Source organism: Peromyscus maniculatus, chromosome 14 (assembly GCF_049852395.1).
Source record: "Peromyscus maniculatus bairdii isolate BWxNUB_F1_BW_parent chromosome 14, HU_Pman_BW_mat_3.1, whole genome shotgun sequence".
Classification (NCBI taxonomy): domain Eukaryota; kingdom Metazoa; phylum Chordata; class Mammalia; order Rodentia; family Cricetidae; genus Peromyscus; species Peromyscus maniculatus.
In genome coordinates this window covers 56,347,667-56,372,758 of record NC_134865.1, presented here as the reverse complement: position 1 = coordinate 56,372,758, position 25,092 = coordinate 56,347,667, and the positions used below count along the sequence as shown (strand labels likewise).

At 46.9% G+C, this 25,092-nt stretch overlaps 2 protein-coding genes, 1 non-coding gene and 1 pseudogene across 6 annotated transcripts in view; 3 read left to right on the top strand and 1 right to left on the bottom strand.

Moving 5' to 3' along the window:
- Positions 1-1,995: 1,995 nt before the first annotated feature.
- Positions 1,996-2,519, top strand: LOC143268461 (small ribosomal subunit protein uS12 pseudogene; annotated as a pseudogene).
- Trnak-cuu (transfer RNA lysine (anticodon CUU)) lies at positions 2,520-2,592 on the top strand. The gene has a single exon. It is a non-coding gene; the product is annotated as a tRNA-Lys (tRNA).
- Positions 2,593-16,359: 13,767 nt separating this feature from the next.
- On the bottom strand, positions 16,360-24,625 carry LOC143268462 (acyl-coenzyme A thioesterase 1-like). 2 transcript variants are annotated; one of them, XM_076551041.1, is made up of 4 exons: positions 24,040-24,625; positions 21,452-21,654; positions 18,608-18,790; positions 16,360-18,489 (listed from the first exon to the last, which is right to left on the bottom strand). In XM_076551041.1, exons 1-4 carry the CDS (start codon positions 24,623-24,625, stop codon positions 18,139-18,141), a joined length of 1,323 nt encoding a protein of 440 aa, XP_076407156.1. In that variant the 3' UTR covers positions 16,360-18,138. The 2 variants fall into 2 exon arrangements, with proteins under 2 accessions (XP_076407156.1, XP_076407155.1); XM_076551040.1 differs by having other exon boundaries at positions 17,524-18,790.
- Heatr4 (HEAT repeat containing 4) overlaps positions 24,377-25,092 on the top strand; it is a 34,466-nt gene continuing 33,750 nt past the window's right edge. Inside the window, exon 1 of one of the 3 annotated variants that reach the window (XM_076551033.1) lies at positions 24,377-24,771. The gene's annotated coding sequence lies outside the window, so the exon portion shown is untranslated. Of the gene's footprint in view, positions 25,090-25,092 lie in introns of all 3 variants that reach the window. The other 2 variants (XM_076551036.1, XM_076551037.1) reach the window with 2 other exon arrangements.

The window sequence follows — 25,092 nt, the reverse complement described above, 5'->3', positions numbered from 1 at the left end:
GCAGCTCAGTGTTTCTGGAGTCCGACTGTTCTTAGATATTGAGGACCTTTAGAAAGGCACACAGTTTTCTGGATGCATTTCCCTTATCTGAAAGGCTTGCTAGGAGTATTAAATAAGAAGACGATGCACTGCTGATACCCTGGGCTTCACTTGGCGAAGGATCTCACGCCCTGTGTCGTCGTGCCCCCCCCCAGCGCCCCCAACCCCCCATATCTAACCGCTGTCCGTGCCAATTTGGATTTCTACCACCGTGTTTCTTTCTGTCTGGGTTCTAGCCAGAAGCAAGTGGTCCACCAAACTTGGCAATAGGAGGAAGTTTCACAAAGGGATCACGGTTTTTTTTACAGAGGCATGGGAAGATTGGGCAAAAAAAGACACAGCCGTGTTTGGTGCGGAACTGTGGTCCCCGACCTAAACTTAAGAGGGTTGTCTGACAAGAGCTGCAGCCCTCTGAGCGAGAGGCAAGTGACCTTGGATGGTGCAAAGGTGTTGGGTAGATGGAATACTTTGATTTCATTCTCCTTTTGTTGGTATCTTGCCAGTCAGTGCCTCTGCTTGGCTGCACCCCGCTCTGCAGCTCAGCCTGGCATACCTGAATGGTGAGCAGCGTGGAGAAGCAAGGGCATGCAGGTGGAAAGTATCCGACCAACAGAAGCTCAATAAATATTTGCAAACTGAAAAAGAAGCTATCACGTTGGACCCCAGGTTCCCGGTTTTTGTGACCTTTCTCCTCGTTCCTGCTGATGAAGCAATTGCTGCCGGGTATTTGGAATACCTTGTCTACCTGACAGTGGCCTCTCATTCTGGGAACACTTAGCACGAGGGGCGGGGTGGGACAAAAACCTTGCCTGGCTATCCCAGCCTCCAATATAGAATTTAAAATGTGCAGGCAGAATGGAAAAAAAAAAAATGATGCCCAAGGGGTGTGAAGACACACACAAATGGAGGAGGGACACGCGGGGAGGGGGAGGGGGGACCAGTGGCCTGGGACTGGCTACTGAAAGCAGCTTCACTGGGAGGTTCTGTTCCCCAAAGCTGGAAGATGTAGTTGCTTGGCAGGCCCAGGGTCGAGACTACCGCATCTGTAAGGATGTTGGCTGCCACTGAAGGGTCTCTGTGCCCAGGAGAGGTCAGGTAAACTATAGTAATTCTAGTGCAGCTCACTGGCTGGAAGCAGCTGTGCTTACCACCCACATATATGACATGCTGTCTCCAGAATTAAACAGTACCGTTGTTTTCCGTCCACTTTAGGGTTAGGACGTCATTGGAAAGATAACACCCTTTGCCTGACCTAGTGCTGAATTTCTCTATCTCAGATTAAGGACACTCCCTGACAGATTTCCCTTCGTAGTCCCCTGATTTTGTCCGTGATCAAGTAACACTGGCTTTCAGTTCTGAGTCCGATATGGAAATGCTGAACTGTAGAAATTGTGGCATCTGGGTCAACCCCATCCCTATGCCGAACTGGGTTTAAGACACTTGTTTATGTCTCATGTGGACAGATTATGATAAATGTGAGGAGACGTGAAATTGACATCTCTCTTATCTATCTCTGTCTCTCTCAGCTAGCTGGAGCTGCTAGTTATACATGCAGACGTAACTTCGGGCTCCCGAGCCTCCAGCCTGCGTCCCCCATGTGCTGGGATTACAGGGATGCAGCGTCATACCTGGCAGCGAGTTGAAATTTCTTGAGGCTGAACTATCAGGTAAAATACTGACTGCCATGTGAGGCACACGGCTGTAGAAAACCGTACGGAGACCAGAGAGAGCACACTAGTAGGAGCAATAGCAGATGTTGGATTGAAATTGTAGGAAATCTGGTTTGTTTGTTTGTTTTTTACTTATTATGTATACAATGTTCTGGCTGCATGTATCCCTGCAGGCCAGAAGAGGGCACCAGGTCTCATTACAGATGGCTGTGAGCCACCATGTGGTTGCTGGGAATTGAACTCAGGACCTCTGGAGGAGCAGCCAGTGCTCTTAACCTCTGAGCCATCTCTCCAGCCCCAGGAATCTGGTGCCGGCAGGATGGGCAAGTGTCGCGGTCTCCGCACTGCCAGGAAGCTCCGCAGCCACCGGCGGGACCAGAAGTGGCATGATAAGCAATACAAGAAAGCCCACTTGGGCACAGCCCTGAAGGCCAATCTGTTTGGAGGTGCCTCCCATGCCAAGGGAATCGTGCTGGAAAAAGTAGGGGTTGAAGCCAAACAGCCAAATTCTGCCATCAGGAAGTGTGTCAGGGTACAGCTCATCAAGAACGGCAAGAAGATCACAGCTTTCGTGCCCAACGATGGCTGCTTGAACTTCATTGAGGAAAACGATGAAGTTCTGGTTGCTGGATTTGGTCGAAAAGGTCATGCTGTAGGTGATATTCCTGGAGTCCGCTTTAAGGTTGTTAAAGTAACCAATGTGTCCCTTTTGGCCCTGTACAAAGGCAAGAAGGAAAGACCAAGATCCTAAATTTTGACAGCGGAAATGCAATAATAAATTTTCATATTCTGAAAAAAAAAAAAAAAAAAGCCCGGCTAGCTCAGTTGGTAGAGCATGGGACTCTTAATCCCAGGGTCGTGGGTTTGAGCCCCACGTTGGGCGCCATTTGTTGCTGGAGGGCTTCTCTCCAGGTTCCCCAAGCCCCGCAGTCCCACAATCCACTTATAAAATAATCACTCAGACGCTTATATCACTTATAAACTGTATGGCCGTGGCAGGCTTCTTGCTAACTGTTCTTTTATCTTAAATTAACCCATTTTTATAAATCTATACCTTGCCACGTGGCTGGTGGCTTACCAGCGTCTTCACATGCTGCTTGTCCTGGCGGTGGCTGCAGTGTCTCCTCCTCAGCCTTCTGCTTCCCAGAATTCTCCTCTCTCCTTGTCCCACCTACTTCCTGCCTGGCCACCTACTTCCTGCCTGGTCACTGGCCATCAGGGTTTTATTTATATAGAATGATATCCACAGCAAATCTGTTTTTGGATGAGCATCTGCATTGGCTCCTGTTCCATCGGCCTGAGTGTGTGTCAGCACCATGCTACCTTGGTACTGTGACTCCATAGTACGTCTATTTTTAAATATGTGTTATGTGGTTTTTTTTTTGGGGGGGGGGTGTTTGTTTGGCTGATTTTTCATGTGTGTGACTGTCTTGCCTGCATCTATGCCTGAGGACCACATGCATACCTGGTGCCCGAGGAGGCCAGAAGAGGGCCTTGGATCCTCCACAATTGGAGTTACAGATGTGTATGATTGTGAGCTGCCTTGCGGGTGCTGGGACTCAAACCCAGGTCCTCTGGAGGAGTTTCTGGTACCCTTGAGCTCGTCAGCCCCTCCACAGTATGTCTTATGATCGTGTATTGCGTTGCTGCTCAGCTTACCTTTTGTTCATGATTGTTTTGGCTATTCGGGACCTTTTGTGCTCCTCTGTGGGTTTTAGGATTGTTTTTTTTTTCTAGTTGTATGAACAGAGTCGTCATTTGATGCAGATGGCACTGAATCTGTAGAGTTCTCTCTGTACCAGCTATTGTCACAACAGTAACTCTCGGAACCGTTAACATACAGGATTTCCTGTCTTCCTGGGTCCTCAGCTTCCACCTTCAGTGTGTTTTGTAATGATGATTGCAGAAGTCTCTCCTCCTGTTGCTTAGCTTTACACCTGGGTCATTCTCACTACTTGATGAATGGGCTAGTTTCCTCATTTTTCTCCCAGTGACCTCATTATCGATGTATGAAAAAGCTACTGGCTGGTGGGCAGGATGGAGCACAGCTGTAATCACAGTGCAAAGGAGAGGAGGTGGGAAGATTAAAAGTTTGGGGCTAAGCCGGGCGGTGGTGGCACACGCCTTTGATCCCAGCACTTGGGAGGCAGAGACAGGCGGATCTGTGTGAGTTCGAGGCCAGCCTGGTCTACAGAGTGAGATCCAGGACAGGCTCCAAAGCTAGAGAGAAACCTTGTCTTGAAAAACAAAACAAACAAACAAAAAAGTTTGGGGCTAGCCTGGATTACCTGGTTGAGACCTTGTATCAAAAAAGGAACAGTACTGATTTTTGCGTCTTCTTTTTATATCTTGCTGCTCTGCTGAAATTTTTTATTGGTTTGAGAGTCTTACAACCGGCCCTTAGGATTTTCTAGCACAGAATCGCATTTTCTTCACCAAGGGATGACGTTTGTGTCTAGAAAAAGGAAGGTGCCATTTTCACCCCTGACTCTGTTTGTCATATCCAATAATTCTCCTGCATTTGACCATCCCTGCATCCCTGGAATGAAAGCAAGCCTTCCTCTCCTCCCCTTCTCCTCTTGCTCCTCCTCCTCGTTCTGCTAACATAGTTTATTAGGGGCGGGGAGCCCTTCTGAGGGTAGAAGCGGGTCACAGCTAGAGAAAGGTCAAAGGCTCAATGCCCTGGTTTGTAGTTTTCTTCCCTTCCTTCCTTCCTTCCTTCCTTCCTTCCTTCCTTCCTTCCATCTTTCACTTTTGTCTTTGCAGGTTTGGGTAACAGCAAAATGCTGCTCTATGTGAAAAATTAGGATCAACACTCATTCTCCCTTAAAATGTTGGCACAGTGCATCAGGAAGCCACACTGCCCGACTTCCCTTTGGTGGAAGACTGATTCAATTGCGTTACTTGATGACTATTAGGTTTTGTGGTCTCCTGGTTTAATTTTGAGAGGCCATCTGTGCCCAGGAATTTTCCCATTTCCTCTAGATTTTCTTTTAAAAAAAAAAAAAAAAAAAAAGATTCACGGGGCTGGAGAGATGGCTCAGAGGTTAAGAACACTGCTTGTTCTTCCAGAGGTCCTGAGTTCAGTTCCCAGCAACCACAAGGTGGCTCACAACCATCTATAATGAGATCTGGTGCCCTCTTCTGGCCTGAAGGGATATATGCAAGCACAACACTGTATACATAATAAATAAATAAATCTTTAAAAAAAAAAATTCACTTATCCACCATGTATAGTGTTCTGCCTGCATATATGTCTGCAGGCCAGAAGAGGGGGCCAGATCATATCATAGATGGCTTTGAGCCACCATGTGGTTGCTGGGAATTGAACTCAGGACCTCTGGAAGAACAGTCAGTGCTCTTAACCTCCGAGCCAACTCTCCAGCCCCAACTGTTTTGTTTTTTGTTTTTTGTTTTGTTTTGTTTTTTAGTCTTCTTTATTTCTGTTCTGATCCTACTGATTTTGAGTTTAGTTTGTCCTTTGTTACATTTGTTTGTGAGTGTATGTTTGCTTGGATTTTTTTTTTTTTTGAGGAGGAGGCAGAGTCTCAAGTAACCCAGGCTCTCCTCAAACTTACTATGTAACCAAGGATGAACTTGGACGACCCCCACCCCCCACCGCACCCCCACCAAGACAAGGTTTCTCTGTGTAACAGTCCTGGCTGTCCTGGAAGTTGATTTGTAGACCAGGCTGTACTAAAGGGCGAGTTTAAGCACATGTAAGACTTGGTCCTTGGTTTGATGCAGGATGAAGTGTTCTGTACACCTGCTAAATCCATTTGGCCAATAATATAATTTAACTGATGAGTCTTAGTTCTATTTTATTTTGCATTCTAAATATCCATCTACTGGTCAGAGTGAGTCTTGAGGTCCTACTATTACTATAGTTCAGACTCACCTTCTCTTAAGGTGTTCCCCAAAATGGCAACATGTGCTGATGGTGTTACTGGGAAGTGAGTGAGTCACGAGGGATCTAACCTCAATGAATTAACTCATTGATGAATTCTTAGGTGAATGAACTGTTAGGTATGGCGCTTACTTGAAGGAAGTGGAGCCATGTGTTTGAAGAGTACATCTTGTTACTGTCTCCTTCCCATCTCCCTGTCTAGAAAATATTATACTGAGTAGGGTAACCCAGGCCCAGAAAGACAAATGCCACATATTCTTTCTCATAGGTGGACCTTGGCTGTGAATCTTTAGATTTCTGTGTTCAACTTGGAGGAGCTGTAGAGGCCGGGAAGCTAGAAAACGGCCATTAAGGCTCGGCAGAGGTGGCCTTAGGGGAGGAAGATGGTAGAACATTCGGGATACCAAAGTGGAGGGGGCACTTACCGGGGGTGGAAAGATGTAGGGATGGGGGTAGGGAGAGTGGGGAGAAGAGGGAGTAAAGGGGGAGCTCACCAAAACTAATGATATATGAAAAAGCCACACCGAAAGCTATTTTGTAAGTCGATATTAAAAGATATGTTCTTAACAAGGGTCTAAAGGGAGGTAACCTGTATGAGTGGATAATGTTGTTTTTGGAAACCATAATAAAAATCCCAATGCCAAATCTACAATACCTCCTTATGACATGTTGGCCGCAGAGGTCACAGAGGCCCCCAAAATAACACGGGCTGTGGCCATCGCTCTTGATTCCTGACCAGAACTAGATGGTACTGCTGAAGACTCCACACAGTTGGGTAGCAGGACATGTAGAAACCTAGCTGGGACTGGGCTGGGAGTTTCTTCAATGCTGTCTAGCATCCAAGGTGTTGTAAAGTACTATATGGGCTGTTTGGAGAGAAAAGGCATCAATAGTCTACATACCTGTGAACCCTGCAAGCCACATGGTCAACTTGTCGGGCAAGATGGGGTCACTGAAGCCATCATGGCATGACTATCATGAGAATAACCATCTGCTTTCTGACTGGATTTTAGGCCTGCCCCCACAGGAGGAATTCGTGGCTGGTACTATAAACTCAGTCCAGAGTCCATGACTGGGGAGGTCGTAAGCCCTGGGGGAGAAACTACTACTATTGTTTTGCTATATGGCCACGATGTTAAACACCTTCTGAATATTTTTGTTTCTATCTGTAGATTAGTGCTACTCTCAGGCTTGGACAGAGAAGTGTCTGTTTGTAGTGGATGAGAGTTCATTCAAAGATTCACAACTGAGCCGGGCGGTGGTGGCACATGCCCCTAATCCCAGCACTCAGGAGGCAGAGGCAGGCAGATCTCTGTGAGTTTGATCTACAGAGCAAGATCCAGGACAGGCACCAAGACTACACAGAGAAACCCTGTCTCGAAATAAAAATAAAAGATTCACAGCTGGCCAGAGAGCTGAGATAATGACCGTGAAGTGCTCAGCCCTAAACTGGCCATCTGTATAAGTCTCTTCGAGGCTCAGGGGACATCACGGAGGAGGGCCAGAAGAAACAAGACGCAGAGTTGGAACGGAGTTCTGTGAAAGACTGGCCTCTGGATACGACATGGGTATTGTGCCAAGAACTCATAGTTATGGCCACACAAGCCCTGCAGAAGACTGGGCCTATCAATAGTCCATCATGTTTTGGGGGTTCATAAACCCCCATGTCTTCATTTCTTTCTTTCTTTCTTTCTTTCTTTCTTTCTTTCTTTCTTTCTTTCTTTCTTTCTTTCTTTCTTTCTTTTTTGAGACAGAGTTTCTCTGTGTAGCCTTGGCTATGCTGGATCTCGCTCTGTAGACCAGGATGGCCTCAAACTCAGAGATCTGCCTGCCTCTGCCTCCCAAGTTCGGGGATTATATTGGAGACTATGGGGGTCCAGCCCCTCGATAGTCCCCTCCCAGGGTCCGGGCAGAATCTATAACCAGCTGATAATTAATCTTTGATGAAAAGAAATGAATCTATGTACATGAAACTCCTAAGTCCATACACTTTATTATTCTGTGATGGTTCTCTCTCTACACAGCTTCAGTTCTGCTCTCATGCCTAGCTCCTTTCTTGCCTGATTTCTCTCTATATTTATCTACTGCTCCCTCTAAGTTCTATCTTAATTCTGCCTCATCTAGGTCCTTTTCATCTTGTTCTTATACAGCTAGTACTTCCCCATCTGACTCTTCCTCATATTCCATCTCATCCACATGTTCTCTCTGGTCCAAATCCTCCTTATTCCTCTTCATTTTCCATCTCTAAGTTCTCCACGTTCCTCCTAAGTCTCCCAGGAATCCAGTTATAAACCCAAGCAATAGCAAGCCCCTGGTCGAGCAAGATCACCAGGCTTGAATTCTACAGGGTCATAAAGGTAAGAATTTTCCTCCGGCAGTGACCACCAGGCTTTCTTTTACAATCCAAAACGGGAGCGGTAAAGGAGGTCACCTGAGTGCTAATGACCGGTTAGTACATCAAGAAGGGGGTCTGTGTGCTCAGTCTACATTCCTAGAAGTGGTTAGGTAAGAAGTTAGGGGTCTATTAGTAAGGTTGTATAAGAAAGGAAGGTCTTACCCTAAATTGCACAAGAAATAAAGCTATCCGCCTGACCTAGGAGACAGGTGTTGTTTCATATGGCCTTGGATGCTTGATAGGCATTTTAGATAAATACACTGTTAGGAGTTCTTGGAAGCACACAAGAAAATCATTTTAGGAACCAGCTAATATATATATATATACACAAAAGCAAAAATATCACCAAGACTTCTTAAGCCATGGCTTGACCTTTGGAGAAGTCCTTGACTTTTCCAACTAGTAGCTTTTGTGATAGTAACTGAATTCCATTATGTTTTCCTGGGCTTGCAGCAGGATTAAAGGTGTGCACCACCATCACCCAGCTAAGCTTGCTTTCTTATAGAACCCAGGACCACCAGTCTAGGGATGGCACTACCCACAGTGGGCTGGTCCCTCCCTCATTGATCACTAATTAAGAAAATGCCTTACAGGCTTACGGTTCATGCTCTAAAATATGTGTCAGTCTAATGGCTTTAACTGTGACCTGGCCCTTCTCTAGTGAAGAATTAAATGCTCTTCCATTGTCTGGGAAAGGAAATGTTCAGCAAGTCGGATAAGAGAATAACTTAGTTGAAAGTTCTGACAACAACAAACCAGATTTAGAGGAAGAAAGACTATCTGAGCTTGTAGAGGGGCCTCGAAAATATTACATTCAACAAAAGCAAAAGAAAAACAAGAAAGCAGCAAGAGAATATTCAAGATCTTTGGGATTGCACTACATGACAAATGTCCGGCTTCTTGTGGTAGGTTACTTTTGTAATCCTAGAACTTGGGAGGCTGAGTTAGGAGGATTTCTGTAAGTTCAAGGCCAGCCTATGCTGTATGGGGCATTTTAAACCAGCTCTGATATAGAGTGAGACCCTGTCTCAAGAAAATAAATAGTGCTGGCTAGAAGGCTAAGGTAAAACATTTGCTGCACAAGCCTGGTGACCTGAGTTCAATCCCTGAATCCACAGTGGAGGGGGAGAGCAAACCCCAAAAATCGTCTTCTAACTGTCATATACAGTGTCATGGCATGTGTGCCCAAATTACATATGCATGCCATACACATATATACACAATAATAAATAATAAGAGTAAAACCCTGAAGTGATCAATTGAATGTATGACTGATTGGCATACCCAAGGAAGAATGAAAGGCTGAGGTCATAGAAAATTGACTCAATGAAACAATAGAGGAAGGATTCTCAAAGCTAGGGAAAGACAAAGGTTCCCGGGTCAAGGTGGCATTTGGTGTAGCTGGAAGGTTTCTCCGGATCCCACCCATCCCCGCAGCTCCACAGCCATTTATAAAACAGTCATTCAGAGGCTTATATTAATTACCAATTGCATGGCCTTTGGCAGGCTTCTTGCTAGCTAGCTCTTATAACTTAACCCATTTCTATTAATCTATAATTTGCCACGTGGCCGTGGCATTACCGGTCTGCTGGCATGTTGCTGCTTCTTTGGCGGCAGCTGGTGTCTCCCTCTCCTCTCCTTTCTTTTTTTCTCCATATATCTGCTTGGATTTCCCACCTGCCTCTAAGGTGCCTTATATGGTAGTCTATTGTGTACCCTAATAAACTTGCCTGAGGATGTAGTGGGTAGCCATTCCAGCTTTGGTCTGGAAGTTCCAACCCCCATTGAGGCTTCGGTAACTATCACACCTACAAGGCGGGGCCTAGGGAGGGCCCTGAAGACCAGATCGGAATGCACCGCACTCTCTTCCTGCTTGGACAGTGGAAGCTAGAGGTAGACCAAGGAGAGTTCTCCAGAAAACACCGCCGGACTGCACCGCGTCCTTCACAGAACCCGCAACCTACCTATCCTTTTATTTGTAAGTTACGCCATTAAGTAAATCTCCCTTTTAACTACATGGAGTGGCCTTAATAATTTCACCAATATCTGGAGCCCAACATGGGGCGCCATTTGTAGCTGGAGAATTTCTCTCCAGCTCCCGCCAACTCCTGCCAGTCCCAGAGCCCACTTATAAAATAAACACACAGATGATTACATTATTTAAACTTCTTGACTATTAGCTCAGGCCTATCATTGTCTAGCTCTTACTCTTATATTTAGCCCATTTCTATTACTCTATACCTTGCCACGTGGCTCGTGGCTTTCCGGCATCTTCACATGCTGCTTGTCACGGTGGCAGCTGGCAGTGTCTCTCCCTCTCAACCTTCCACTTCCCAGAATTCTCTTCTCTGCTTGTCCCGCCTATACTTCCTGCCTGGCCACTGGCCAATCAGTGTTTTATTTATATAGAGTGATATCCACAGCATGAGGATCAGAGGACAGAGCCAGCCACTAGAGTAGACATAGAGGTCAGGCAGTGGTGGCACACACTTTTAATCCCAGTACTTGAGATCTCATGCCTTTGCTTAGGAAGCACACATGCCTTTAATCCCAGGAAGTAATATGGCAGGCCAGAGAAAGGTATATAAGGCATGAGGAAACAGGAACTCACTCTCTTTAGGCTGAGGATTTTGTAGAGGTAAGAACTATTGGTTGGCTGTTCTGCTTCTCTGATCTTTCAGCTTTCACCATGAAATCTGGGTTTTTTTATTAAAAGACCATCTAAGATTCTTTTTTTTCTTTTCAGAGCTGAGGACCGAACCCAGGGCCTTGTGCTTGCCAGGCAAGCGCTCTACCACTGAGCTAAATCCCCCAACCCCCCATCTAAGATTTGAACAACAATTTGGAACCAGAAAAGAATCCCTCCATGTTGTATTATCAGCTTCACCCCCTTCCATGGCCCTTATCTCTAATCTTCCTAGAAATGGGCAATCTGACAATGATGTGCTGACATCACCCACACAGAGGACCTGCACAGCTGTTGTCAACAAGCATGTCCTCCCCACCCCCCGACCCCCTCCACCCCACCCCCACCCCCGCCACTGTTATAACAGGTGAAGACATCTGCTTAGGATCTCAGACTTCCCCTAGCTGTCCTTCATGGAAATGGGTTGACAGCTATGGTGGTTTGAATTAAATGGCCCCCAAAGGGAGTGGCATGATCAGGAGGTGTGGCTTTGTTGGAGTGGGTATGGCCTTGTTGGAAGAAGTGTGTCACTGTGGGGGCAGACTTTGATGTCTCCTATACTCAGTATTCTGCCCAGTGTCTCAGTCGACTTCCTGTTGCCTGTACAATGTAGGACTCTCAGCTACGGCTCCAGCACCACATCTGCCTTCACGCCCCCATGCTCCCCCTCGTGATGAGAATGGACTGAACCTCTGAAACTGTAAGTGAACCACTCTAAATAAATGTTTTCTTTATAAGAGTTGCCATGGTCATGGTGTCTTTTCACAGCAATAGAAACCCTAACTAAGATAACAGCTAAGACTTGGAACATGGGAAGTAAGGCATTGAGGTCCTCTCTTTGCATCCTTTGTCCTGAAAGGGGGACACCGCCATTCAGAGAGGTTAGCTTAAATGGAAGATAGGATTTCCCACACAGCCACTGGCTGCCTGGGTACAAAGACATTATCCTGCTGATCCTGCTGTTGGCTCACTTCCCAGAGCTTTGAACAGAAGTTACCCAGTTGAGAGCTTGCCATGAACTTTACCCTACTTCTAAGTTACCCAGAAGGTTGGAAGGGTAACTCTATCAGGTGCCACACTGGTGACTTTTTTCACTGATGTAATGTTAGGAAATCACGAGGACGTCTGACCAGGTAACGGGGTCAAGCATTTGTTTCAGAAACAGAGTGGAACGCTGGCTTACACCAATCTTTGTGGGGAATGGAATATCAGTTCTCTTCATTTTAGTGAAGAGTAACCGCACAATGAACAGCCCACCTCAGGCTGACTTAGAGGCCTCCTTGGATCATTCCTGATTCCCTGACTGCAGCTTTTCTCACATCTCCCAGAATCAGGCTCCTGGTGACCTCCATGGTCTCATCAAACAGTAACCAGGTTCCTAATTCCCATTCCAGGAGAGAGCCCTGGAAGACTTTCTCTCCTAGCTCAGCCTTGTCAGTCTGTCCTTCCATCTTCATCCTAGTGGTTCATGCCATCTAGAGCCCCGGGAGGGAGTCAGGCTGTGTGTGGCACTGGATATCCCACACAGTCACTGGGCCTCTTCTCAGTACCAGCCCCTCAGGAGCTCTGGTGTCCTCCACCTGCTCCAGCCTCTCCTCCCAGACACTCTGAGGTGACTTATGGAGAGGGACTAAACAAATGTGTCCTTCAGCTTCCTGTGGGAGTAGAGAACTGGAGAATGAGGACATGGTGTGGAGGAGGCTCACTGATGCTCACAGCCTGTCCTGCTTTCTTTCTGTAAAGCCAGAAAACAGACAGGAAACACAGCGCTCTCATCCCACATCTTCCCACCTCTAGCTTTAGCTGTAAATTTTCTTCCCAGGTAGTCCTTCCTCTTACATTATTGAAGGTTTCTACCGTTCCAAGCCCTCTGCCTTCAAGGCTGATCTAAAAAGATTTGGATCTGCATTTGCCTCACTTCTCTCCTTACATGTAGATGGGGCTCATTTGGCAATCAGGCAGTATGAGTTGTTTTTGAACCTGTCGCCAGGAAACACATCTTTCCAGTCTTGTCAGGTTGTGGAGGAAATATCTGATCCTCTGTTCACCACTAGCAGAGAGAGAATTTCAATCTAGATGTTCCACTGAGTGATGGTTCTTGTTCTTTCCCATCAAATAGACAAAGCAGAGTTTTAGATCATCTTGTCCAAGGGTGCCACATCAAGACGTCATTCTGGTCATCAAATGCAGATGAAGAAAGGGAAGGAAAAGTGCCAAATTTTCCTGACTGACTTTAGCACAAAACTGTCCCTGCCGGTGAACGTCCCAGGTTGGACACCTAACAGAATGGCCAGGTGTACCTGCCTGAGTGTTTTAGAAATACTTTATTTTCTTCCAGGCCTCAAAACTTATTGGCTTATTTTTATAAATCACTGAGTGGAAGTTACCACAATCTTAAAAATATCATGTCCCTAGACCGGTTTTTCTAGAAAGGGGAGTCTCCTTCCCTCAGGACATCCAGCTGAAGGTGGTGCCTTCTTAAGTAGGTGAAACATTCATCACGTCCACTGGGTCTCAGCGCTCTTTCCTTTTTTTTTTTTTTTAATGTATTTTATTTTTATTTTGGTACATGTATGTATGTGCAGGAGCCACCCTACATTTATGTCTAATTCGAGGACTGCCCAAGTTCAGCTTCCCCCCTCTGCTACTTCTGCACTGAGGATTTCTAATACCCTTCAATCAAGAAATCATGAAGTAGCAAGCATGCACATGACCAACAAAACACAGACATCCACTTAGCTTTGCTCAGCTTTTCATTCTGTTCCTGCCTCTCCCCATCTATGAAATTACGTTGATCATTTCTGATTCCTTCATTGATTAACCCATGAATTAATTAAGACCTACATTCTTTTTGTTTGTTTTGTTTTTGTTTTTGAGACAGGCTCTCTTTATGTAGCCCTGACTTTCCTGGAACTTACTTTGTAAACCAGGCTGGCCTCAAACTCACAGAGATACACCTGCTTCTGCCTTATGTGCTGGGATTAAAGGTGTGCACCACCACACCTGGTGGACTTACATTATTTTTGATACATAATGAATATATATATATATATTTATGAGGTACATATACACAGTATATAATGTTCAAATCTGTAATTGTTATATCAATTACTGCAAATATTTATCATTTTTCTTTGTTGAAAATGTTAAAAACCCGTCCTTGTAACTGTTTTGAAATACACAATAGAACTTGGGAATTGTCTTAGTCAGTGTTCTACTGCTGGGAAGAGACTCCATGACCACAGCAATTCTTCAAAAACAAAGTATTTAACTGGGGCTTGCTTATAGTTTCAGAAATTTAGTCCATGATCATCATGGCAGGGAGCATGGTAGCGTGCAGGCAGACATGGTGCTGGAGAAGTAGCTGATAGTTCTACATCCGGATCAGCAGGCAGCAGGAAGAAGGGAAGAGACACTGGGCCTGGCTTTCAAAAGCCCACCTCCAGGTATAGCTTCCTCCAACAAGGCCACACCTCCTAATCCTTTTCAAGTAGTGCCACTCCCTGATAACTAAGCATTCCAATCTATGAGCCTATGGGGGCCTTATTCAGACTGCCACATGGGTATAATGGTAGAGTGCATGCTTTGCTCATGGTGTGCTTGCTTTCTAGCATCAGGGCTAAAGAGATGGCTCAGTGGTTAAGCACACTAAGTTGCTCTCTAAGGATTAGGGTACAACTCCCAGCAACCACATTGCAGTTTACAATCATCTGTAAGTCAAATTCCAGGGGATCCAATGTCCTTTCCGTCCTTTGCAGGCACCAGGCATGCAGGTGGTGCACAGACATGCAAGTAGGCAAAACACTGATACACATAAAATAGCAAAAGGATTATCTCCAGCACAAAAAAAGAAAGAAAAGGATGCAATAAACCACTAACTATTGTCACTGTACTGTGCTACAGAACCCAAGAATTTATACTTTCTATATGGTACCTACAACCAACCCCTCCTAGTCTCCTTCCTCTAACCCTACCCCCCAGCCTCTGGCAACTAGTGTTCTAATTTTATTTTGACATTGTGACAAATATTATGACCAAAAACAAATTAGGGAGGAAAGGATTTATTTAGCTGACACTTCCGGGCCACAATCCAGTATAGACAGATTTTTCTTTGAGCCACAGGCTCACAAAAAAAAGACAGAAACTTATTAATTATGAAAGGTTAACCTATAGCTTAGGCTCGTCCCACTAGCTCTTATAACTTAAATTAACCCATTTCTATTCATCAACCTGTTGCCATGTGATTTGTGGCTTTTACCTCTCTTCCTACATGTCTTGTTCTCTCTCCTTGTCTGGCTGGCGACTCTACCTTTCTTCTTCCCAGAGCTCTCTCTGACCAGAAGTCCCGCCTATACCTCCTGCCTAGCTATTGGCCGCTTAGCTTTTTATGAAACCAATCCCAGTGACGCATCTTCACACACTGTAAAGGGATATTGCACAACATTCCAGCACTCTAGAGAAGGGAGAGCAGGAACTCGGGGCAGGACTCTGAAGCAGAAGGCACGGAGGAATGCTGCTTGAGACTCACACTCTGGCTTGATCTCCGGCTCATGCTTAGTGTGCTTTTAAGCGAGCCCCTCCTCCAGTCCTGGGTTGTCATTCCTGAAGGCCCTCATGCTCTGCGACACTTTAAATGTTTTCAATTACTTATTTGCATGTTGGGGGGCAGGTTGTGTCATAGTGCTCACGTGGAAATCAGAGGACAAGTTGCAGGAGTCAGTTCTCCCCTTCCTCCATGTGGGATCTAGGGATGGAACTCAGGTTGTCAGGCTTGGCAGCCAGTACCCTTTCCCACTGAATCACTTCATGCATCACTTTTATTAAACAAGTTTCTGAGGCTGGAGAGATGGCTCAACAATTAAGAGCATGTACTGCTCTCACAGAGGACCAGAATTTAGTTTCCAGCACCCACGTTGAGTGACTCACAACCACCTGTATCTCTAGCTCCATGGGGTCTGAAGTCTTCTAGCCTCTATGGGCACAGACACCCATAGACAGGTGTGATTAATAATAATAAATTTGAGACCAGGTGGTGGTGGTGGTACATGCCTTTAATCCCAACACTTGGGAGGCAGGGGCAAGAGATCTCTGTGAGTTCAGGGCCAGCCTGGTCTACAGAGTCAGTTCTAGGACAGCCAGGGCTACACAGAGAAACCCTGTCTAAAAAATATAGTAATAATAATAATAATAATAACAATAATAATAAATTTGAATAGGTTTCTATAGCTTTCTCTTAACTGTCTGTCTTGTGTTATAGGGGCTCAATCATGAACCTAGCAATGGGTACAGAAACCTGTATGTGCTATTATGAAAAATAGCTGTGCTCATATGACCAATAGTTGACTGGTGGATTATTAATGTACGGGGACAAGAGCTCTTCCTTCCACACATTCTCTTCCTTGCCGGTCAGACAGGATGAAGGTTGACACAACATGGGATTCCTAGAATCTCTGTTTCCTCCCTAGCTGCTCTGTTGCTGCCTGGACTAAATGCTCATCATCCTCAAGAGTTGTCATGGCATGGAGCTCATCGCTCGAAGGGGATTCTTTTCCCGTTGTTGGTTTGCTTTGGAAAACTGATGTTCTTGCTGGACACAGCGTGTAACAAAACCTTTCCACAGCTGCCTATGTGCGCATTAAGCATCTGAAAAGAGGCCCCTAAGTCACCCCAAAACCACTTCTTTTTATTTTATCTTACAATATAATTTAATTCTACATATCAACCTTGGATTCCCTTGTTCTCCCCCCTCCTGCCCAAAAGTTTTTTTTTTTTTTTTTCCCAGTTTTTCGAGACAAGGTTTCTCTGTGTTGCTTTGCACCTTTCCTGGAACCGGCTTTGGAGACCAGGCTGGCCTCGAACTCACAGAGATCCGCCTGCCTCTGCCTCCTGAGTGCTGGGATTAAAGGCGTGCGCCACCACCGCCTGGCCTCCAAAACCACTTCTTGAAAGAAGATAGTAATAGTGACCTTAGCCCAAGAATTGAAGGACACTATCATTTTCTATATAATATAATTTTTATTTTATTAAGAAGGTTTATTCTTAAGGTTCCCCTTTAATTCATGATATAAAAGAACTCTTTTTTTTTTCCATAGGCAGTATATTTGGATTATAATTTTACTTACATGAGTGTGTGTATGTGAAGACAACTTGTCAGAGCTGGTTCTCTCATCCACCATGTGGGAGAAAAAAAATCTCAAGTTGTCAGCTCGGCAGCAAGCACCTTTACCCACTGAACCATCTCACCAGGCGCTATTTTTATAAGAAAGTTTTAATTTCTTTGTTGTCTTATGGCATGGAGGAATGAACTCAGGACACTTGTCAAGAAAGACAAGTGCATTACCACTAAGCTAGATCCTCAGTCCTTCATATGTAGTAGAATATTATTCTAAGGTGTGTTACTTTTGTTTTTGTTGCATTTGTTTAGCTCCGTGAAGTTGTGTTACTATGCCTGTGTAAAACACCTGATGGTCTAATAAAGAACTGAACAGCCAATAGTGAGGCAGGAGAAAGGACAGGCGGGGCTGGCAGGCAGAGAGGATAAATAGAAGGAGAAATCTGGGGGGATAGAAAGAGAAGTATCCAAAGATAGAGGAGGATATGAAGGGTCAGCCACCCAGCTACACAGCAAACCACCGAGTAAGAGTAAGATTTACAGAAGTAAGAGAATGGGAAAAGCCCAGAGGCAAAAGGTAGATGGGATAATTTAAGATAAGGAAAGCTGGCAAGAAACAAGCCAAGCTAAGGCCAGACATTCATAAGCCTCTGTGTGTGACTTATTTGGGAGCTGGGTGGAGGGCCCCCAAAAGAGCAGAAACAAACGATAACATTTATAGGCACTTACTTTATTATATAAAGAAAAAACTTATGCTGGGCATGGTGGTGCATGCCTTTAGCACCAGCACTCAGGAAGCAGAGGCAGGCAGATCTAAGGGAGTTCAAGGCCAGCCTGGTCTATAAAATGAGTTCCAAGCAGGGCTACACAGAGAAACCCTGTCTCAAAAAGAAAGAAAGAAAGAAAGAAAGAAAGAAAGAAAGAAAGAAAGAAAGAAAGAAAGAAAGAAAGAAAGAAAGAAAGAAAGAAAGAAAGAAAGAGTGAAAGAAAGAAAGAAAGAAAGAAAGAAAGAAAGAAAGAAAGAAAGAAAGAAAGAAAGAAAGAAAGAAAGAAAGAAAGAAAAGAAAGAAAAAAACTGAAGAAAGAAAAAACTTTAAGGAATCAGAATATGTCCAGATAAACTAACCAGAACTAAGCCGGGCGTGGTGGCGCACGCCTTTAATCCCAGCACTCGGGAGGCAGAGCCAGGCGGATCTTTGTGAGTTCGAGGCCAGCCTGGGCTACCAAGTGAGCTCCAGGAAAGGCGCAAAGCTACACAGAGAAACCCTGTCTCGAAAAAACCAAAAAAAAAAAAAAAAAAAAAAAAAAAAAAAAAAAAACTAACCAGAACTAATACTCTGATAGTATATTTGAGGTTTTCTCCAAAACCAACAGATAATGGGTAATATTTTGGGAGTCACCTCTAACTCTCACCACCCAAGTGTTTGTGGAAGAAAGTCTGGAGTTGCTGCCATGCATCCAACTGGGCCATGGCATGAGGCTTAGGCTCCCCTCCAAAGGTGATGTTAGCCCCCACCAGGAGGTGCATGCCCGCCTTGCACAGGGGGAAATAAGGGGGCTCAATATAATGCCCCGCTTCCGGGTAGCAGATGATCTGGGGCTTCTCCTTCCCATGGGCCTGCAAGCGTTTGGAGATCTCATTGGCATAGAACTCGCTCTTCCAGTTGTGGTCATCCTGACCTACAAGGAACAGGAAGGTCGTATCTGACCTTTCCACTGGGATGAAGCTCTTCTGTTCTACCAAAGGGCTTTGCAGACCTTCCACAACATCCATGAGGCCATCTTTGGTCATTCTGACTCGATTTCTCAGAAGAGACACTGGAGGGATAGTCTCATCCTTGTAGTATATGGTGTTCCCAACAGCAGCCACAGAGCCATTAATGATGACAGCAGCTTTGATGCCCTTCAGGAAGGAGGCCATCGCAAGGCCAAGTTCGCCCCCTTTGGAAATGCCAAGCAGCCCAACTCCTGGACCTTTCACCTGAGAAAGAAACAAATGAAAAATGGAGGCCTAGTCCTGGAATACTGTGAGAGCCAGAAAGCAATGAGGAAGTAAGCTGAGACCTGGGCTCCATCTAATTACAACCTCATTACACCCTGGGGACATTTATCTACTCCTTCGCCATAGCTTTCTTTTCACAAGTTACTGGTCATCATTCTTTGTGACTGCAACAACCACGTGATGGCCCTTACCACACAGACGTAAAACTCCTGTTCATCTAACCCAACGATACCAGACATTCCCACTTATATCACCCAAAGCTCTTGTCACTAGCACGAACTGGTTTAGGTTCAAAAACATCTCACAGGCCGGGCGGTGGTGGCGCACGCCTTTAATCCCAGCACTCGGGAGGCGGAGGCTGGTGGATCTCTGTGAGTTCGAGGCCAGCCTGGTCTACAGAGTGAGTTCCAGGAAAGGCTCAAAGCTAAACAGAGAAACCCTGTCTCGAAAACAAAACAAAACAAAACAAAAAACAGAAAAAAAACTTACTTTCAGGCATTGCATCTTCTGGCCACCACCTTCGCTCCCTCCTGCTTAGCCCTTCTAGAAACACTCCTTTCTACCTTGCTGAGGCCTGAGGACCCTCCTTTCACTGCAGATCGCCCACGTTCGTTCACCCATCAGCCCCTCCACTTCTGAGTCTGTGCCTCATCGGCATAGTGCTCCCTTGCAAGGACTTTCCACCCCTTTATTACCACCAACCCTTGGTCAGGGGCCCAGAAAAGGGCTAATCCTGGTGAGATCCCCGGCTCACTTCCTCAGGCCTGAGTGGAGCTAACAAAAATGCACGTTCCTGCTGACTGATCTTTACCTGACACCGGCACCCACATGGCCCACCAGTCCTGCCACACAGCACTGGGGTTTCCCTTTCCACATCCCCAAAGGACCGCCTCACAGCCTCTCCTACCTCCTCGGCCTCTTGAGACCCCACCTGCCCCTCCACCTGCACCTCTCCATGCTGCGGTGAGAAAACAGGAGCTGTCAGGGGGAATCTCTCATCTTCTCACTCCCCAGCCTGCCTGTGCCCATGGCCGCTCTCGAGTGTCCTACACAATCCAGTTGTGTTTGGGATGCTGTCCACTCTCTCTCTCTCTAGGGTTGGCCTCCCACACTTACTTCCGGCCTCCTCTCCTTCCCACTTCTCTCAGCTGGCACCCCTGAGGTCCTCCCAGCTCTGGGCCTCATCTGTTTCCTCACAGCCCTGTGCCCCAGGCCACACTAGTTATGACTTTGTTCTCTACCCTGGATCCCTGAGAAACCAGTGAGGAGACGTTTGTTGTACTTTCCTGCTCAGTGCCTTCTGGGTGGTTTGGGTTGGCACCATCCCACAAGGACCGCTCCTGTCCTGAATCCCAGAGTCCTCTGGGCTATAAGCAAAAGATCATTTGGCTGACCTCTCCCAACAATCTTTTTTCTTCTCTTGTGGCTTCAATAACAACACCCTTGAAACTTTCAAATATTATACTGCACGGAAGTACTAGGAATTAAGTGATGGCGTAATTACCCTATTTGTTAAAGGACAAAACAGAGGTCCCAAAGTCACAGGATTAGAATTTGTTAAAATCAGGGCTGGTGAGATGGTTCAGTGGGTAGAACACTTGCCGCATAAGCCTGATGACCTGAGTTTGACTCTCAGAACACACATAAAAGTGGACAGAGAGAGCTGACCCCATAAAGGTGTCCTCTGACCTCCACACACTCATGAACACACATGTTCTTGTGCGTACACACACACACACACACACACACACACACAATGTCAATAATTTAAGAAAAAAATTGGCAAAATCTAGTCTCCCACGTCTCTCTAGACGCAGCCTACACTGGCTCCACTTCTCCAAGAGCGCCAACGCTTCCAGCCACTTGAAGTTCTGATTATAAAATTATAACACAAGCAAGGATTACCATCAGCCGGTGCTGTGCTGATCTACAAAGTTCAGAGCACCCGGGTCTGCTGCCGCTGATTGTCAAGTTCACCCAGTGCTCGCACAAGGGCATGGGGACACGGGGACACGGGGACACAGGGACAGAGACATACACGGGGACACGGGACACGGGGACACGGGACACGGGGACACGGGACACGGGACACGGGGACATGGGACACGGGGACACGGGGACATGGGGACAGAGACACACACGGGGACACGGGGACATGGGACATGGGGACACGGGGACAGAGACACACACGGGGACACGGGGACACGGGACACGGGGACACGGGACACGGGGACACGGGACACGGGGACACGGGACACGGGGACACGGGGACACGGGACACGGGGACACGGGGACACGGGACACGGGGACAGAGACACACACAGGGACATGAGGACACAGGACACGGGGACATGGGGACACAGGACACGGGGACACGGGGACACGGGGACAGAGACACACACAGGGACACGGGGACACAGGCAGGCGAGAGCTGCTGAGCACGTCATCTGAATGAGCACTGGCTGGGGATGGCCCTGTCTTTCTCCCTCCCTTTACTTGAATCAAACCTAGAAACCTCCAGGGGTCTTGGGCTCTTTGTGAATAGAGAGAGCGAGGCTGTCATCAGCTCTCTCATTCTGTGAAATCAAGCACATGACGAGGAGATATGACAGGGGCCAATAAAACTTGAGGAGATCTAACCTCGGGGTGGCTAAGCAGGTAGTTCACGGCTTCTTCAAAGTACTCTATGCGCATGGTTTCCATGCCCTTGGGGAGGTCATCGTAGTTATAATAAGCCAGAGCCATGACAGCAAAACCCTTCCCCGCCAGCAGACTTGCTCGATACTCCAGAAGGCCACCTCCAACTCCGAAAAGGTCCACGATTCCAGGATAGGGCCCAGGCTCTGGGGAAGAAACAGAACTAAACATTACTGAAAATGTTCACAGTGGAATTAATAGGCATTTGTTGCTTAATCCGGGATGAGCATGTTTTCTACTGATCATCAGGAGACTGAAGGAACTCTTGTCTCTAAGCATCTAGAGTGGCCTAGGATAATTTCACTTTCCTCTCTACCCACTCTATCTAAGACTCAAATCCACAGACATTTACAAAGAGCATATTACTTTTAACATTAAAAGTACACTAAGGTCTAGGGGCAGAGTGCTATCTAGCATGTATGGCATACTAAATTTGATTGCAAACATACACACACACACACACACACTGTGGAATATTATTTTCAGATGTGTTACATTTGTTTATGCTGTGGAACATTTGTTTAATGATGCAAAGATGTGTTGCATTTTTTTATGTTGCATTTGTTTAACTCTGTGAAGCTGTGTTCCTTTGCCTGTGTAAAACACCTGATGGTCTAATAAAGAGCTGAACGGTCAATAGTGAGGCAGGAGAGAGGATAGGCAGGGCTGGCAGGCAGAGAGGATAAAGAAGAGGAGAAATCTGGGAGGAGAGGATCAGGAGTGAGAAAAAAGGGGGCCAGCTATCCAGCCAGGACTGAAATAAGAAGGAAAGAAAAGATACACAGAAATAGAGAAAGTAAAAGCCCAGAGGGAAAAGGTAGATAGGATAATGTAAGAAAAGCTGGCAAGAAATAAGCCAAGGTAAGGCCGGGCATTTATAAGAAAGAATAAGCCCCCATGTGTGTTTATTTGGGAGCCAAGTGGTGGGTCCCCAAAAGAGCAAAGAGTAAAAACAACCAACTATACACCACACACACACACCACACACACATCTCTCACACACACACACATCACACACACATACCACACACACACCACACACACACACACACACACACACACACACACACACACACACACCACTATCCTCTCTGATAGAAATTGATAGTGCCAACTGCCAGTGAGGATATGCAGCAACCATGCTGATGAAATGCAAAACCAGGTAGCCTATAGAATGCAGTGGGCAGTGGTGGCACACACCTTTAATCCCAGCACTCTCAAGACAGAGGCAGGAGGATCTCTATGAATTTGAGGTCAGCCTGATCTATAACAAAAGCAAGTTCCAGAACAGCCAAGGCAACACAGAGAAACTCTATCTCGAAAAAAAAAAAATTAAACCCATTCTTACCATGTGACCCAGTCATCCCACACCTAATTGCCCAAGTGAAAATTCTGGTTCATACACAAACGTCTCTGCAAGCATCTGTAACAGCTTCATTCATAATCTCCACAGGCTGCAATAAACCTAACATCCTTCACCTGGCAAATGAATCAAAGCAGAGGCCCGGTGGGTAGAAGACCCCATGAATCTCAAATACATTCTGCTAAACACGCGGACAGACTCCAAAAGGCTGGCATTTTCATTCTGCCTGATTTTGTGTCCTTAATATTTTTACCAGTTGAATCGGGAGGCTTGTCTTCTCCCTGTCCAACTTCAACAATAACCCAGCAAGCACCTGGCCGGCACCTGCTCAGGAACAGACGAGTACTGAATGACAGAAGCCCTTGTGGGTCCCTACTTCAACACTACCGTGGGTTCGGGTGCACTTCTCCGTAACCACTCACAAGTGGCCTTTAAATATCTTGTTGATTTTTGCCTATTTTGCCTTTTTGTTTTGTTTTGTTTTGTTTTGTTTTGTTTTGTTTTGAGGCAGACCACCAAACAGCCCAGCAGGACCTAGTATTGCTATGTAGCCAAAAATGGCCCAGAGCTTCTGAATACCCTGCCTCGACCTTTGAGTGCTGCACCGTGCCCAGTTTATGCTGTGCTGGGGGTGAAATCCTGGGCTACTCAAAGGCTAAGCAAGCCCTCTACGGACTGAGCCACACCCTCAGCCCAACCTTGTGAAGTTTATCTCAATGGCATGACATTAAATGGCCTCTCCTGGGAGTTGGTTCCTTCACCCCTCACTGCTTGAGTCCTGTTGATTCTCCTGCCTGATCTGTTAGAACTTCCACACACAGCTAAAAACCAAGAAAATGTTAAAATGTTTGAAAAACTGGGCGCAGTAGCAGAGTGCTTGCCTAGTTTGAGTTCCCACGCCACCACAAGGAAAAACTGAAGAAATTCTAAAACAAAATTGAGGGTGGGTGAGTGTAACACTACGGACTTCATTATTAGGGAGTCTCTCCCCTTATTAGCAGCTGAACGAAGGACCAGCTTCAGGGAAAGAGCATCATCATCACAACAGGCTCCTTCCAGTCCAGTCCAGTCTCTTTCCCCGTGAGTCCTGGGTCATCGGGAGCTACCTTTCTCTGCACTTCAAATCACAGAGGAACTTTGAGCAAAGGGAAGGAAGGAGGAGGCTCACCTGGGGGTAGGAAGAGCGTGGCGCGCACTCGGCCCTCGCGCACGGGCACGCGCCGCACCCCGGGAGCCATGAAGTGACGCTCGTGCACCGCCCGCGCCAGCAGCCGCCCGCCGTCGGGCTCGTGGCCGTCCAGCACCTCCAGCTCCACCACGAAGGGCGTCTGCACGTCGCGCTTGATCAGGCGCCATAAAGGCCGCTCGGGCTCCAGGGCCCAGAGCAGCCCCATGGGCTCGAGCCCCGCGAAGCTGCCGCCCAGCGCGGGCGCGCGCGCCAGGTCCAGGCGGCCGTGGGCGTCGGCGCGGTAGCGCGCGTGGGCACGGAAGCGCGCGCCTTTCTCGTCGCGCAGGGCGGCGCGCAGCGTGACGGGCTGCTCGGGGGCCAGGCCGTGCACGGCGATGCTCAACGGCTCGTCCCAGCAGCTGCGGCCCGCGGGCTCCAGGCTCAGCGTCGCATTTGTCCGCGCAGGAGTCCAAGCGGTCCAGCCACCCGGACCGATCGGCTGAGGCCTTGGCAGCCGCGCCCGGCACTTCCAGCCCCATTGGCACAACCTGCTTGTTCGCAGGACAGCGAGAGAGGAGGCTACCATTTTGCTTCTTCAGCTCTCAGTTCTTTGGGAAGAGTTAGAGATCCTCTAGCGGCCGGCTGCCTGCCTGCAGTCTAAGCGTCCCCTGGGCTGAGCTGTGGGCTGGCAGAGTTGGAGAGCTCAGAGCCTGCAAAGCAACAAAAGCAAAAGTAAGAACAGACTTTGACTAAGGCGCCTGTGCGTAAGACTCCGTTATATCCGGAACCCCCTTCCTAGTACTGTTTTTCAGGTGCTCTTTGCCCCATGAAGAGTGGGCTGGCCCAAGGCTCGCTCTTAAAAGTCCTCTCACCCAGCGGGACCTCCAGTCGCCAAATTCCTAAGGTTGCAGACTCAAGAATGCAAGATTGCAATTGAGTTTCATCACGTTGTGGGGGAATGGACACTTGTTACTAATCTTAGTACTGTTCTTTCAAAAATGTGCACCGTGATGTTTTGTTTTGTGCAGTCTGCACGTGCTTAGCCTACATGTA

Bases quoted from the DNA above. Each gene is read 5' to 3' on its own strand.
- LOC143268462 (XM_076551040.1), bottom strand. From the start codon at position 24,625: ATGGTAGCCTCCTCTCTCGCTGTCCTGCGAACAAGCAGGTTGTGCCAA. The intron at 21,655-24,039 runs GTGAGCCTCCTC...TTTCTTCCCCAG, and splicing joins CACGCTCTTCCTACCCCCAG to AGCCTGGGCCCTATCCTGGA. The intron at 18,791-21,451 runs GTTAGATCTCCT...TTTCTTTCTCAG, and splicing joins ACCTGCTTAGCCACCCCGAG to GTGAAAGGTCCAGGAGTTGG.